The sequence below is a fragment of the Lycorma delicatula genome, chromosome 5 (assembly GCF_047948215.1).
Source record: "Lycorma delicatula isolate Av1 chromosome 5, ASM4794821v1, whole genome shotgun sequence".
In the NCBI taxonomy this organism is placed as follows: domain Eukaryota; kingdom Metazoa; phylum Arthropoda; class Insecta; order Hemiptera; family Fulgoridae; genus Lycorma; species Lycorma delicatula.
The window spans coordinates 82,755,764-82,772,661 of NC_134459.1; the positions used below are offsets into that span (position 1 = coordinate 82,755,764).

At 27.7% G+C, this 16,898-nt stretch overlaps 2 protein-coding genes across 3 annotated transcripts in view; one reads left to right on the forward strand and one right to left on the reverse strand.

Annotated features, from left to right (window-relative positions):
• The window catches only part of LOC142324465 (protein TEX261), a 34,216-nt gene extending 26,622 nt beyond the window's left edge, over positions 1 to 7,594 (reverse strand). The window contains exons 1-2 of the mRNA XM_075365291.1: positions 7,409 to 7,594; positions 3,684 to 3,763 (exon numbers count right to left, since the gene is read on the reverse strand). Of these exons, the coding sequence (XP_075221406.1) occupies positions 3,684 to 3,763; positions 7,409 to 7,478 (150 nt within the window). The 5' untranslated portion in view covers positions 7,479 to 7,594. The remainder of the gene's footprint in view (positions 1 to 3,683; positions 3,764 to 7,408) is intronic.
• A 202-nt stretch (positions 7,595 to 7,796) lies between these two features.
• Positions 7,797 to 16,898, forward strand: part of LOC142325140 (uncharacterized) — a 49,514-nt gene continuing 40,412 nt past the window's right edge. For both annotated transcript variants that reach the window (XM_075366519.1, XM_075366520.1), the window contains exons 1-4: positions 7,797 to 7,857; positions 11,754 to 11,825; positions 14,227 to 14,337; positions 15,838 to 16,054. In XM_075366519.1, coding sequence (XP_075222634.1) covers positions 14,235 to 14,337; positions 15,838 to 16,054 — 320 coding nt within the window. In that variant the 5' untranslated portion in view covers positions 7,797 to 7,857; positions 11,754 to 11,825; positions 14,227 to 14,234. The remainder of the gene's footprint in view (positions 7,858 to 11,753; positions 11,826 to 14,226; positions 14,338 to 15,837; positions 16,055 to 16,898) is intronic.

Genomic DNA, 16,898 nt, shown 5'->3' on the forward strand with positions numbered 1-16,898 from the left:
ACAAGAGTTCTACAGTGATGGGATTATGATTTTACTTCAGAAATGGCAAAAGATGGTTTATGAAAAAGGTTCATATTTGGTTTAGTAAACTTCATTTAAAGTACAAGAAAAAACCTTGTTTTACTTTTGCATTAAAATATGAAGTAACTTTTCTCCCAAATCCTTTATTATAATCAAGCAAAGCTATTACACATGTCTATGATACATTTCTGTTTATAACATAAATAGTTATTATGAGAATTATACTAAATATAAAAAAACCCTATATAATGTACATGTTTCAGGTAACAGATAAATTAATAAAATTTAATCCATAATTAAAATGTCTAATATATCAATTGATACATCTCTAATTGAACCTTAAAAAAAATCTGATGTGGACACCACATGACTTCCTTGTATATTAAATTAAATATACACATTTTTGCTGTATTTCATTTAAACTTATTTCATTTGAAAGTGAGGTACAATCCTCTAATTCTTTAATAAAAGTGGACAGTTACACAATTGCTAAAACATTAGTTTTTATTAACAACAAATATTTATACAATTATTAACTCAACAATCTTAACTGAAATATTAGGTTTGAGTAAAAGCCCTTGATTACTCTCTAAATAAATTGTTTACCAAATAATCCAGTAATAAAAACTGATTATTCTACACTGTAAGGTCAAAATTAATATTTGTAACCACTTCATGAGTTCACTAAACCTAATAATTTAGTTATTATTAACTTTTATTTAAACTACACACCAGAAATCTTGTGCATATTACATACTGAAAAAAACTTTTTCAACAATCACTTTAAATTGAATACAATTCAAAAATGTATTTTATTTTTCTGTCAAATAATTAAATAAAGTGATTTAAAAAAAATAAATATACAATTTTTATAAGAATTTGTTAAGAAAATTAAAAAATAGTACGATTCTAAATTATAATTTTCAATTAACATTAAATAATCAGATGTCTCACCAAATCTATTATTTTTATTTTATTTTACATCTAATTTTATTTCAGTAATAATTTTTTCATTTTTTTATTACCAATAAATTATTATTTATTGTAAAACGTTTTTACAATCACGAGGTAATAATTATTAAAACAATATATTTAAATTAAAAAAAGGAAGGTTAAAAAATAAATAAAAAAAACAAAAACAAAAGATCAATTCTGATTCGAACTGATGTGCCTTTCCTTTAAGTTCGAAATATTTCATTAATAAAAATTTCAATTACAATCAAGAAGGGAGGTGCACAACTAGATGTTACAACAGTGCTAAATCCAAAATTTCAACATCCTCAGGCTAATAGTTTTTGAGTTATCCAAGATACATACGCACTTACATACATACGTCACGACAAAACAAATCAAAATGGATTCAGGGATGGTGAAAATGGATATTTCTATTGAAATATGAAGACCAAAATGTTTTATGATCACAATACTTTACGTCATACAAGGAAGTAAAAAACCTATGTGATTCCAAACATTATGTGTTAATAGAATATGTAATTTATTTCTAATTATACCAAACTAATAAGTAAAAAAATTATACCCAAATAATAAATATAAACTAATAATACCAAGACTTGTTATATAACACAAGGTTTTTTCCACAATTATTTTTTAATTGTTAATTCCTTGCATCTGCAAGAAATGCACTATTACTGAAGCGATAACGTACAGTTTCATCTCTACCTCTAAACCAAACTAACATTTGAAGAACATAGGTGACAATTTGTAAAGTAATACAGAACAAATTGCTGCTAGTCTACTCCTCTTCCCAGTCCCTATCTTCCTTTCTGATAAAATATCACTTGCTCTTGCCTACTTCTGTTAATTAATTTAACTAAATTTCATCTAATATAATTCTGTAGTCATTGCACAGGTTATTCATAACAATTAATCTATTTACATAATTGTTTCAATTTTTTTTAAATAAGTTAAACAATGAAAATTTGGGCCTTACCAACTAATGAAATTGATGTATTTTTAACTACTGAAATGATTGCATTTTTCCAACCACAGCATACTACCTGAAGCAAAAATTTGTGACAATGCTTGCAAATTATACTTCAAGCCACACCTATGTTTGAAAAAAATGTTTTATTGTATAATTAGTTTTAGAGTAGTACACTGGTTCAAAGGAAGCCATCTTCTGTTTTTAACAACACTACGTAGTCAAATAAAGAAACGACTAGTTTCTTAGTAGTATAATTAGTTAGTAGTATAATTATCAGCTCAACATGAGTTATGGAACAATCATAGACTAGTCTGATCAATGTGCTGCAGGTACATTTTTATTTAACCCATAGAAAAGGTTCCCTAGCATTCTGATTACCACTTACTTAGGGATCAATCAATTTGAAGTAACCCAGCAAGGGTGGTTGCTTGACCAATTCAAAATAAAATTGAAACTTACCCACTTGTTTTCTATATGTTTCAGGACCTTAAAACTATTCTTTTTAAAATTTTATTTAACCAGTTTACCTGTGGCAACTATTTTTGTTATTGTGCACACACCTATTTTGGTGATTGTACAGGCGTACGGAAAAAAATCATAACTAAAAAACTCTTGGTCCTGGAAGGAAGAAACAAAAAAAAATTAATCATATTTTCTCAAGGTAAAAGAGACTGGCTCTTTGATTTAGCTAAATAAATCACTGAGCCAATCCCCCTGAAAGAAATCCCCTTGGAGCACTTATTTAGTGAGTCAAAATGGTACTGCTTTTAACAGGTTTTTCATGATTTTGAGAGTTTATAACTTTTTTATTAGTATAATATACAAAAAACTTTTTTATTTGCCATAAAATCTACAAAAATACTAAATTGTGCAAATTTGAGATTTTTATCACCAGTCCCTTCACAGTTATTTGAAACCAAAATTTTAATTTTTTTTTTTTTAAACTAGTTTTCAAAAATTCATAAAAATTTACGGGTAAGTATATCACCATTAATATTTATGATAAAATTACTAATATATACCTACATATAAAAAAATAATTCAAACTGTATATGCCATCCCTACCTCTTGAAAAAAATTACCAAAAGTGAAATTTCACTGTTTTTCATGTTCAATTTTATTGGTAATTTTCTAATAGAAAGAAGAGAGCTAAATAAACCACTATGCCAATCTTTTACCTTGAGAAAATATGATTAATTGTTTTTTGTTTCTTCCTTCCAGGACCAAGTTTTTTAGTTATGATTTTCTCTGTAAACCCTTACAATCACAAAAATAGATGTGCTCACCATAACAAAAATGGCTGTCACAGGTAAACTGTTAAATAAAAAATTTAAAAGAATAGTTTTAAGGTCCTGAAACATCTTGGAAACAAGTGGGTAAGTTTCAATTTTATTTTGAATTGGTCAAGCAACTACCTTGGGTCACCACAAATGGATTGATCCCTAGCCAAGTTTATCTGGTTGTCAGTAAGTAAAAACAAAAAAGGTGAATGTCTTCTAGGAGTTACTATCTATCAGAAACCCATGTCAACTAGGGACCACAATAGGTATCCAAATAGAAATAAAAAATAAAACCTTGTGTCATATAACTGTCAAGAACCTTAGTTTCTAAAATAATTTGTGGAAAAAAAAGTAATTTTAAAGTAAAAAAAAAAACAACCCAAAAAACACCAAACAGTACAATATTATACATTTTTTGAAAAAATAATTTAACTTACAAATGTCATCCATAAGATTATCTTCTTTGAAATAACTGTGTATTCTTCAACTAATTCTGCTAGATAGTACAATCCAGCAGCTAGAAATATAAATAAATAATATTAGCAAAAGGGTTCCGTTCTATTAAATAAAAAAAATAAACAAAACAGAAAAGAATATATACAAGCTATAAATATTCAAGTAATCAAAAGTTATTTTACAAGAAGTTTATTTTTAATATTAGTTTCTTGAATTAAGTCCACCATTCATTACTAGCTTTAATATAATGAATGCTAGTTTTAGAAGGGAATTTTATAAAAAGGAAGATTTGCAGAGTTTATACTATAGATGTAAAGTTCAGTAAAATATAATTATTGTTTTCAGGTTCAATGAATATACATTAAAACAGAAATATACAATTATATTTTAATACCAAACAGCTGGAAAATGTCAAACTAAGGTTTATACATTTTTATTTAATAACTTGTATATAATTTCCTTTTTTGTAGTATTACACAGCTAAAGATGTAGTCATGCATTCTAAATTCCAGACCCTCCTGTTCTTACATTTATCCCTATGAAATCCTTTTTCATTATATCCATCACATCATTCAGCTAGGCTGAATGATGTGATCACATCATTTATCTTCTAGGCTAGTGATTCCCAAACTGTGTGCCATGGCATCCGGGGAGCTGTGGCCTCTTCATAGGCGTGCCGTGAAATATTGAAAAAGCTTGTTTAATTACTTGAACCAAGACATTTATAATTATTAATTTAATGTTAAAAAAAGTAAAAAAATAATGAAGATACACGAGTTTATTTATTTTTATCTCTTACTTAGATAAAAATAAATACTTTACTTAGGGTCATACTTTTACTTAGGGTACGGTGCCATGGAAAAATTTTAATTGAAAAAAGGCGCTATGACTTGGAAAAGTTTGGGAACCACTGTTCTAGGCAGTCTATCACATTGTCTCCTCCCTATCAGAGTTTACCAATTACCTCCATTCAGCACATACGATCAGGAGTATCCTTTTATTCAACAAAACTCAGAACAGTCGCTCAATCCCATTCTTCTTCTTATTTCTTTATTTTGGACATGCTTTAACTGAGACTCTACATATTCTGTACAGAAAATTCATTTCATAAACCCTACCTGTTTCCTGTCTTCTGTAGCCCTGTACCATATGTCATCTATAAATTACCCTTCCAATCCTTCGCTTAAATCTTTATCACAACGTTTAATACAATAATGAATTTAACAATTTGATGACTTCTTTTCAATAAATTATGTGATTTGTTACCTCTTACAGAATGATATCCACACACTCTCAAATACTAACCTCCTCATACAGTTTTACCTTTTTCCTCATTTACAGATCCTCTTCAGTTGTTCCCACAACAAAATATTTGGTCTTGCCAAAATTAATTATCAGATCCCATTTTCTATAGGTTTCCATCAATTCTCTGACCACTTATTCTACATTCTACGTCTGCTGCTATACTTGGCCATATGCAGTTAGTTTTTCTGAGCAGAAGCATTTTTATAATTTAACTCAGATGTTCTAATGAATTTAGATTAATGTACAGTTAAATATTTAATTATTAAATCTTAATAAGTAAAGTTAATTAATTAAAGCTTTGGGAAAACTTAGTCTGTGAGAGCTTTAGAATTGGTTTGTTTCACGAAATCTTTTCTGTCTCTTATTATGTGTTTTTCTACATTTTTTAATTGTAGTTCTGAAATTGATTTATCTTTTATCTGCCAGTTTTAAATAGTTTCTCTCAGCTTTTGGAAAAGCATCTCTGCTAAAGCAAATCTTTTCTTTTATGTGTGAATAGTGTAGCAAATCTACTGTGAAGCACTCATTTATATGCATTTTCAAGTTAACTGATCTTATTCGGCTAAAAATCAATTATAATAAACATGTATGATCATTCAACTTTAATATTTCCCTCCTTATGAATTAATCTATTTCATAACTTCTTAACTTTTAGAATCATACACAAGCTATTCAATATGTTATATTAGACCAGATAAGAATAACATTTTAAATTAAATATATACAATGACAAACTCATTGACTCATTCAAAGAAAGAAATAGAAGCAATCTGCACACTGCTACTGTAGTTGACCAGCTTGATTTTAGCATTGAAAGTAAGCTGAGTTAGGAGCAGCATATTTCTAATGTATATAGAAGGGATTCAAGAGGTATATTGAGGAGGCTCTGAAATTTGCTTGATCTGAAGAACGTGTTAATGATTCATTCTTGTCACATTTTCAGTTTGCTTGGGCTCGCTCTCTCTCTCTCTCTCTGAATGTTAATCATTCACTAGAAAACTTCATTAAATAGAAAAGAGAGCTGTGAGAATCAGACATCAAGAATGATGTCTTGGGTGGCATAATTTCTGATTTATATTGCTTATATTCTTTCCTTTCTATGTTACTGTTTCAACCCCATCCAGGAAAAATTTTTCTATCACTGTTCACAGGTTTTTATAAGTTTATAGGCTACTTTAATGACTGTTTTGACCTCTGACATTCACTAACTACCTGACTTTGTTAGTAATATGATTTTGAAAAGAACAAGTTACTGTGGTCCTGTAATTCACACTTCAGTTGTATACTTTATTTTACTTTAACTGACAAGTATTATTTTTATACTTAATCTTACAAATAAAAGAAAATGGTGACAATGAACATTCGGTAATAAAAAAATACAATAAAAACAAAAATACAACTTACTAACACATAAACAAACGAACATTCTGAAAAAACTATGAATTGTAAATAAACTAAATAGGCTTCAAAACAACAAAATAACACATTAGATGAATCAACATAATGTACTTTGCATTTATAATCTAAATTGCTGTAGTTAAAAGTTTTATATTGGTCAAAAATGTAAAATGATTACATTCAACACAGTACTTGTTGGTCAACTTAAGTGAAATGTAGTGACATTAACATAACCTGTATATTTTATAAACACTGTTCAAAACATGGATACTTAGGCATAATGATGTACAAAAACAGAAATATAATAAATGACATTAGTTAAAATAAATACTCTTTTTGACTATAATTAATATCATCTGAAACAAAAAAAACTTATAATAACTATACTGGGAACACAATGCGACAATACATTGATTACTAATCATTATAAGTTTGCACATCAGTTATATTTTGGTTAAAAAATTGGCTTAAATCATGCACAAAAACCAATAATTATCTCATGCATTTGTGGATATTGCGCACAACAAAATCATCGAAGGGTTCACAAATGGAAAAAACTAAAAATAAAAGATAGTGAAAATTGAAAAAATGATGTACGGGCGAGGATGTAAATTCATAGATTAACAGAGAAAATGCTTTTACGACACAACTTGAAAACAATCAATACGTATAATCACAACAGAGTTAAATCTAGCGAACAACATTTAACCACAAAAAGTAAGTGTTCAGTGTGAAAAAATACACACTTGCTGCATTAATAATGCACATAGTTGTGAATTTTGCTACAAGTGCTTTTCGGGTACCAATAAGGGGAAAACGCCGCAAATATACACAATAAGAGATATCACTATTGATTAGTTTTCCTTCGTAGACCGGTCAATTAATATTAATATGATAACATGTTTGTATAACTTCCGATTTTTAAGTCAGTGCAATTAATCATAGTATTCCTACTACTCAAAGTAAATAAATGATACAGAACCCAAAACATAACCTTACTTACCGATAGCTACTGTAATAAATGAAATCTGAACGATTAAAGCTATCCAACTTAAAAAATAAAGAAACCACATATTTAAATATTAATATTTCGATTAAAAATATTATGTTTATTTTACTGGTGAATGAATGGACATATATTTAAAATAACTCATAATTCAGACACTCTATCACCTTGTTAAAACTTGCAGGTTAGCCAACTAGAGTAAAACTATTTCTTTAGTATCGCTATAATAAGTGGTACTATGATAACTAAAAAAGAGCTTATTCTGTTTACTTGTTAATTGGTAATTTATTATTTGAATAAATTTATAGTAAAAATAGATTGTTTCTACAATTTTCAACGAAATTATAAACTTGAGAAAAACTTGTCACCATATTTTAGTAATTAAGTCAGTAGTAGGCACGCCTGTTTTATAACATTTTGTGTTTTGTTTGTATTTTATTTGTAAAGTAAGTTAATTAGGTTTAATGTTATTTATTGGTTTGATTAAAAACGGCTTTTTGTCATTATGTGCTAATCGCTGAATTAATTTTATATCTGATTTGTTTTTGTGATGTGGTTTTATTCACTTATGAAGATTTCCTGTTGGCAGCTTTAATGCCAAGTTATTAATGTCAAGTATTCTATCTAATTTAGTGTGACCACTAGAATATGCTAAGAGCGACAGTGATATTAGAAAAATTAGTTTTATCAAATATATGTATATAAATCATGAAAACAATTCTACTTTCAAAACTAATGGACTTCATGCACTTTCAAAGATACAATTAACATTCCACTTTAAGCAAGAATGATTGCTATTTTGTGTTATATTACAAATATCGTATTGCTATTAAGTGAATTTTTATGAACCTCTTTCCAGTGTATGATTCAATTTTTAATTTCACTTCCATAACTTGGGATGTATTTACCTACAATTGATTGAGGTTATCCCAGAGAATGTTTATTGTAGAATAAGGTTTCTTCAGATTTTTGTTTGAACTATCTCATGCTTCATGTTGATCACAGATATTGATTTTTTTATCATATTTATACAGGGCAGATAGTTATATTACTAATGGCTTTAAAATATCTTTCCTTTAGTATGTATAAAAAATCTATTGTTACAGATCTAAAGATGTTTAAAATTCCTTTTGCATTAATCAGCTTATAAAATCTTTTATGCAATATATGACTTATTAACCCATGCCCTAAAGTTATTCAGCTGCAATTCATATTGTGCTTGGGAAAATTTGTTTAAATTGTTTTATCTATAAAAGTGCGAGACAGACAATTCGCACGATTTAAACATTTTATTTACTACAGTTACTTTAAATAAGTTTAAAGTGTGTATATTTTTCACTTTTTTCTTTTTGTTTGTATTAAATAACTTGAATATTATTGTATTAAATAATGATTTCACTCTAATTTTGTATGCCCGTATTGTTTTGTTTTTCTTAGCCCTTTTCACATTTTTGTAATTTATTTTTATTATTAAATTATTTTTGATAATTTTTATTATCACTAGCCATAGATTTACACACATATACACACACAAGAAATATAAGGTGAATGAAAAAACACCTGAACTTTAATGAGAATTAAATCAAAGATCAGTTGTTCGAAATGTGTAGGCACTACATCAAATGGCCGATAGCCATTGTTTATAGCTTTTACTTATTATTTATCAAATGAACAGTTACAAGTAAATTAATTTCTTTTAATAACATTAAAGTGGTAATCATTGGAATATTGAATTAAGTATTTCAAATTATTTATCTTGTTAGCGACTTATTTTTCTGAATTATTATGAGTACGTCTGTAATGTATTTTACTTAAGAAAACACTCTAATATTACTTTGAAATATTTTAAGTTAAAATTTAAAAGATTAGATAGAGAAAAAAATCCATTGGCCAAGTTTGATTAAAAATTATTTGCTTGTTTGATTATTCTATTTCTATTGTATCCCATTATTTAAATTACAAATTGTTATTTGTTCAGAATAAGTTTTTGTAATTGTTGAACTGAATGTTAAATTTGAACACGTAATTTCTGTGAGCCAAGTATCACTTTCAAATTTTATTTGTCTATTAACTTAACTTGTATCAAATTAAAAAAAAAAGGTTTTATTTATTATTAAGCTTGTGATATATAGATATTAATTTCCAAAATTTATACAATGTATTTTTGAAATAATGTTATTTTTCCAAGCCCTTTGTCTTCATATTCTTACACAATTCATATTCTTACACACCTTGAATGACTAGAGGTAAATCAGTTTTAAGGATGGAGAAAAAATGGGTTTACAGAAATAATATTCTTAATGCCAGTAGTCTATGTAAAAGTTGACCATTAAAATAAAAAAAATTATGTTTCAAGCTGTCTGCATGGGCACGCGCCATACATACATACAGCAACTGCACACATATACAACTGTTAAATTTGGAAGACATGTCATGACGTGAATGACTGTATTGCAGATTTATATAAACTTAAAGTATAATTAATTAAACTTAATTTATATAAACTTTGTAATTTAAAGTTTTATTACACTTGAACACAGATTCATAAACATATGAGTATGTTGTAATCACTTAATTGTGTAATACTCATTTAACTATTCACAGTTAGAAAAATTGTGTGCTGCACGCCAGTGATTTAAAGCAATTTCTTTAAACCTATACCAATCCAATTTTTATTTATGTTGGTCAAAAATTGTAAATCAAGTAACTGCTTAAAAATGGTTTAAAAACTTATCAATCTTTAAATCTAAAACTAGATCAAAATTAAAACTTACAATCAATCTAAAATTTACAATTGAACTAGATTTTGATTGTTAAAAAATTAAATCATCATTATTGAATAATTAGTATAAAAAATAAATTAAAAGTGATGATTAAGAAATTGTAATTAACAACTAAATAATACTTATAAAACGCCTGAAAGCAAACATTTCAGTGATTATAGAATTATAGAGTGAAAATAACAAATAACTAAAAAAAAAAATATATATATATTTTCAAATAGCAAAAGAGTATATCCCAGAGATCCATTTAAAACATAATACTGCAGAGGATATAGAAAAAGAAGAACTGACTAGAAACATGCTTTGAAAAAGTCATAAAGAATTCTAAATCTTGATTTTATTCTTGCAAAAGATAAACATACATAAAATTAAATTTTTTATATCCTAAATGATCTTTGCTCCCTATCTAATGTCAAAAGCCAATAATATATTTTTAAACTTATGAAGACTAAAACGTAGAAGATAAAATGTATATTAAAAAAAACATTTTTAAAAACCACTCTTATATTAATGCACTAAAAAGTAGAAAATAAAAAATCTGATGTGGACACCACATTACTTCCCTGTCTGCCTATTAAATTACATTTACACATTTTTTGCAGCATTTCATTTACACTTATTTCCTTTGAAAGTGAGATACGATCCTCCAATTCTTTAATAAAACACAATGTCTGATTCAAACCGATGCCTTCCCCTTGTAAGAGCCAAATATTCCATTAATTAAAATTTTATTTAGCTATAACTCTGGAACCAATGAAAATAAGTACCACTTACGATATACTGTTGAAAAGCTTTCAATGATGGCTTATTACTGCAGTTAAGATAAAGTCCAAAATCCAATTTTTTTTTTGGATTTTTTGGACACTGTCCAGTCGATTACAATCAAAAGGGGAAGTGCACAACTAGATGTTATAACAATCATAAATCCAAATTTCAACATTCTAAGGCTAATCATTTTTGAGTTATGTAAGATATGTATGTACATACAGATGTCGCACCAAAACTAGTCAAAATGGATTCAGGGATAGTCAAAATGAACATTTCAGTTGAAATCTGAAGACTGAAATTTTTCACAATCACAATACTTCCTTTATTTTTGTACAAGAAATAAAAATATATAAAAAAGCTTTTTAAAACGCCACTTAAATTAAACGCACTAAAAGGCAAAAAATAATTTTAGGACGGTATTTCAGAATGGATTTGACAACAAGCTTTGATGATGTATAAGGTTATGTGAAAGTCATAGCTTAAAATTAAAAATTTGATGTTTTTGCCAATTTTTTTCTTATGCGTGTGATGAGTGGCCTAAAGAGTAGGATGCTCATGTCGAAGTACAAATCTTTGCACCTGAAAAAATATACTAGGTTGTGATCTAAATCTAAAGAAATTTGTTTTATGGGTATTTATGTTGTAATGTTGTTACATTACATGTTATGTATAAATTTCTTGTTTATCTTAACTTTGTAAGAATTGTATAAATTGATTAATTTGAAATATTTATTAACTCTTTTTCTCTATTTGTTTTGAAAAGCAAAATAATTTTTTCAATATATTTTCAGGAATGTAGTTTTTATTAAATATACAGAAAATATGTGACAGCAATACATTTGAATGAATAAATAATTAAACAGGTAAGTTTATGTGTATTTATTTTACGTTTTTGTTTTAATAGTTTTTTTTTTCATAGGGAATAATTTTTGTTGATTTTAAACTAATTTTACTTCAGCAATCTGTTATTTACAATTTTAATGTAGTAAGTAGCTTTTAATGATTAATATAGCTCTGTGCAAGAGAAAAAGAGGAAGTTGTCTTGCTATTAAATTTATTTTATGCATGTTTTGGGTAATATTTTTATTTTATTATTGAAATTCATATTTTTAAAATTAAAATGAAACCTTGCTTGCTCTTAAAAAACTGAGTAAAATTTATAGATATTTTTATGCTGCCAATTGTAATTACTTTTACTGCTCAGAAATAAATGTATTCATGATTTTGTTACTTTTAAATTGTAGAAGGGTGGAATTTTAGTATTTCTTCTAAAACTATTTTAAATAGGTTCAAATCTCTTTTGGATTTTTAGATTCAAAAATAAAAATTAAAAGTGATGGTAAAAATAGTCTTTGCAATTCTGCATTGGTCTACTCATCCTGGAAAATAAAATAGAAGAATACCTTACCTGATATCTTATCAACAGTACCATATTTCATCATCTCGTAAGACTCCTGTGAATGTATGGCGCATCAAGTTTGTGAAGTGCATAATAGGTATTGGCATTTATAAGGGACACAAACTCTCTATTTGATAAATTTGACTAAAGGTTTATACGAAAAACAACATGTTGCTTAATTTTGTTTTTTTCTTGTTGGTGAATTTCTGTGAAGTGGGGTTAGAAATGAAGGATATTTTCACACTGTAAATCTGTAATATTAATAAGATAGTTATAAAATGAAAAAAGATTTTGTGCTTATGTTTAAAAAAAATCTCATTTCTATTTTTATAATTACATTATGACAGTTCTTTTTAAATATTTATTTTTTTATATTTTGTAAGTGATAATTTTACATAAAAGCACAGAAAAGTTTTGTTAATTAATACTAAAAAAAGACTGTGCTCTTCTGAGTCTTTGGATGTGATGCTTTTGGTAGCGGGTTTGAAAAAAATTGACTGTCATAGAATGATTTTTTTTCATACATCTCTTTATATGATTATGGTTAATATTGATTGACTTCGGTCAAAACAAAACTTAACTTTAATATACAGTACACAAAAAACATTTAAAACTTAATAGGAAGATTGTTTTAACTGGTATAAAAAAATAAGTGTTATTTGTTAGCAGGCTGGGTTGCAGTAGCAACTGTTATGGATTTCAAAATTTTTTAATTGTGAAAACCGAAGAAAATAGTGCTGTGTTCTTTGCTTGATATAAAACTGCACTGCAGTAAATAACTGCACTGCTGACTGCAGGCAAAGGCTTAGGTCACTCAACAATGTGATCTATTCATAATACTTACTAATGATTCTGGCATCACATCAATTTCCAAGTTACCTTTTTTCATTCCTACCATGATTCTGTTGCAGTAACTAGTGATAATATTTACCGTAACAGTGGTTGAAAGGAACTTCCCAATTTCTTAAATGTATTATACAAGGTAATGTGCAGTTAGAAAAAAAGGAAGTGAAATGTCTGTGTTTGCTAAGGACACAGAGTTGCGAGAACCAAGTGCACTTTTGAAGTGGGTGTCAGATGATGAGGGTTTGTTAGCTTTATTCTATGAAGCAAATTGTAACCTACTCAAAATATTTGAACTGTTCACATATCATCTTATGTATGAATTATAAATGAAGTCAGTAGAAAAATAATTATGGGTGTATTAATTTATAAGTAATTATTTAGAATTAAGTAACATCTCTGTTAAGATTAAATAAGTTTTAATTCTCAAAATTAAATCTTTTACCTAGTATGGCATTAAAGGTTTGAATGCCTTCTTCTCTTCAGCCATTTCATTTTTTTTGTTTGTTTAAGATTCTGTATGTGCATTATTTTTAACAAACTAAATTAACAATTTTCTTTTAATAAAATTATTTTTTGGTATGAAAAGGAAAATAAGTAGTACTATATCTGTGTTAAGCCTGTTGTGATCTACATCTGTTATATTTTGTTTATGTTGATATTGTTTTATATTATTCTGATTTCATTTTTTTCTTCAGTGTTATGTTAATTATATAATTAACATATGTAATTTGCTATATATAATTATAAAGTTATTTATTTGTTAATATTTTGAAAAGTTCTTACAGATAAATAGTCATGCTTTTTAGTTATGTTTATTTAGTATGTTTTAAAAAAATGTATTTGTTTTGTGCATGTTAACATCAATCACATCATTTCCAAGTTCATTTCCTACAGTGATTCTGTTGCAGTAACTATTTGTAATACCTTAAAAGTGGTTGAAAGGAACATCCCAATTTCTTACAGATAAACCTAATCCTTTTATATTTTGATTATTAAATTTTTTATTTTATTTTATCCAGGATAAAAAATGCCAGCTGTTGTAATTGAAAGGCCTCCTCCGCCTAGGACGGAGAATATGTGGAATGCCTTAAAAATACACATTCAACGAGAAAGACAAAAGAAAAAACAAGGTATTGTAATTTATTTAACAATTAGTAGTGCACATACACCAATAACTGTTCTATAAACTGTATTTGTTTTTTTTTATAATTATATATTTGGTATGCTGTTGTTTTATAATTCATTTAGCTGTATTTTTCATAATTTTATTGATTTATGGAGTTTTAGAGATAGAAATATGAAAAAAAACGTTTTTAATGTTTTTAGGAACTAAAGGCTTTTGAAAGTTTTCATTTTTTAGGAAGTTTTTAGTTTTTTTCATTTTTAAGCCAAAAGGATATAATGCATGAGGATAATCCTCATAAGTTTTAAAACTTTTAGATTTTGTAGATTGCTTTAAATTATTTTCTTCTTTATTTTAACTAATTTTACCGTCTCAGTTTAAGTGTAGCATATCGTTTTAGTTGTTAACTCGTATTAGTACATTATGGAATGAATTTGCTTGTCCGACTTATACAAGTGACACAAAAAAACAGGAACTGCTTACTGGCAGCCATGTACAGTGCTCATTGCTTGCCACTGCTCATGGAGCAGTGGATCAGTGAACAGAAATGCAGAGATAAAAAAAAATGCTCATGTCAAAAGTTTATTTATAAACTGGCAATTATGATACAGCCTAGTGATTCAACATTAAGTTACTGATGTGAAATCAAAAGTAATACACAGTATGATTTGTTTATGCTACTTCTTTCTTTTCCTGTTTAGCCTCCGGTAACTACTGTTTAGATAATTCTTCAGAGGATGATATGTATGAGTGTAAATGAAGTGTAGTCTTGTACATTCTCAGTTCGACCATTTCTGAGATGTGTGGTTAATTGAAACCCAACCACCAAAGAACACCGGTATCCACGATCCAGTATTCAAATCCGTGTAAAAATAACTGGCTTTACTAGGACTTGAACGCTGTAACTCTCGACTTCCAAATCAGCTGCTTTGGGAAGACGCGTTAACCACTAAACCAACCTGATGGGTTTGTTTATGCTACTACCATATATGTATGGTACACACACACACACACACACACACACACACACACACATGGATGTACAGACGTAGAGAGAGAGACAAATAAATATACAGACATACACATGCAGACATACATACATACATCATTATAGCATGTTAATAATTACAACATTCAATTTTAACTGCCTAAGTTGCACAGGCAACTAATTCCCAGATATAGGATCTAGCATAGTTGCTAACAGTTAGAGCAGTTTAAGTAAATTTAATTTTAATGTTTCTGTGTTTTACTGTAAGATTATTTTTGTCTTCTATATTTATATTAATAAATTATGAAATTAAAGGATTGTAATAAGGATATAAATGAAGTTATAAATTAAACACGCAGATTAAGCGATTATATTACTTTAATATTTAAAGTTATAAAGTTCTATCCTATGATTGTCGAGTCCAGTGCTACAAAACTTTTTTTTATGTGTTATTTAAAAGTAAAAAAAAGGAGAAATTTACTTTTAATTTTTTCTTTTTTAATATTTGTTGCTTTTTAGAACAAGAAGCAGATGCTGAAGTTGAAAGGCAAAGAAAAGAACGTGAGAGGCAACAAAAACTGGATGTAATGACACTTGGTGAAACTCGTGAACAGATCTCACAGTTAGAACAGCGGCTTGCACAATTAAAAGAAGAAAAACATCAACTTTTTTTACAGTTAAAAAAGGTTCTTAATGAAGATGATAATAGGAGACGGCAACTTGTAAAAGAATCTAAGTATGCATTTCTGCAGATTATAAAATCAATAAATTTACTGTTTTAATATTATTTATTCATAATTGTGGTCCATTCAAGTAATTGTGATCACTTTTGTTTTTTCTTTTGGTAAGCTGGTTGGACATTCTGATCATTATAAAAAGGATTGCATGGTTAAAATTTAGTAAAATTGTTGTATTATTAAAAAACTTTTATTGCCTTTTTTAGTCAGATTATAAAATGGTTTTACCATGTTCACTTTTGTTGTCAGTTTGGAAATTTTAAAAAAGGGTTGTAAATATGGTGAATCTCATAGCTCACACCTAGCAAATGTTTGTACAAAACTTGCGAATTAGCAGTGACCTATGAGCCGGTCTTGGTGAAGGAATTATGAAATGTTACACCACAATTTGTGGGTCTCTTCTTCATATTTACGCAGACGCCTGTTGAGTAATAAATAATAGTAACAGTTGACTGCCCTGCAGATAGGAACTTATAGTGGACAACACCTTTGATATCAAAAAAGACTGTCAGCCGTGTTTGAATGACTTTTCAGTCTTGGTTATGAGTTTCTTATTCACTATAATAACTGGGATTTTGTTTCCTTCATACACTCATAACTCATGGCTGATTATTATTGTCAACAAGAGAGTTTCATAATCACTTGCATGATTCAAAAGTATCTGACAGATCTCTACACGATTGTCTTTTTGTTCTTGTGTCAAGAGCCTTGGGTCAAACTTGGCAGTAACACAATGCATTCATAATTTTTCGTGTAGGATTTCATGACATGAAACCATCAATTCCTAGTTTCTTCTGCTATCTTGTGAACTGTGAAACGTAACAGTTCAAATGATTCGAGTTC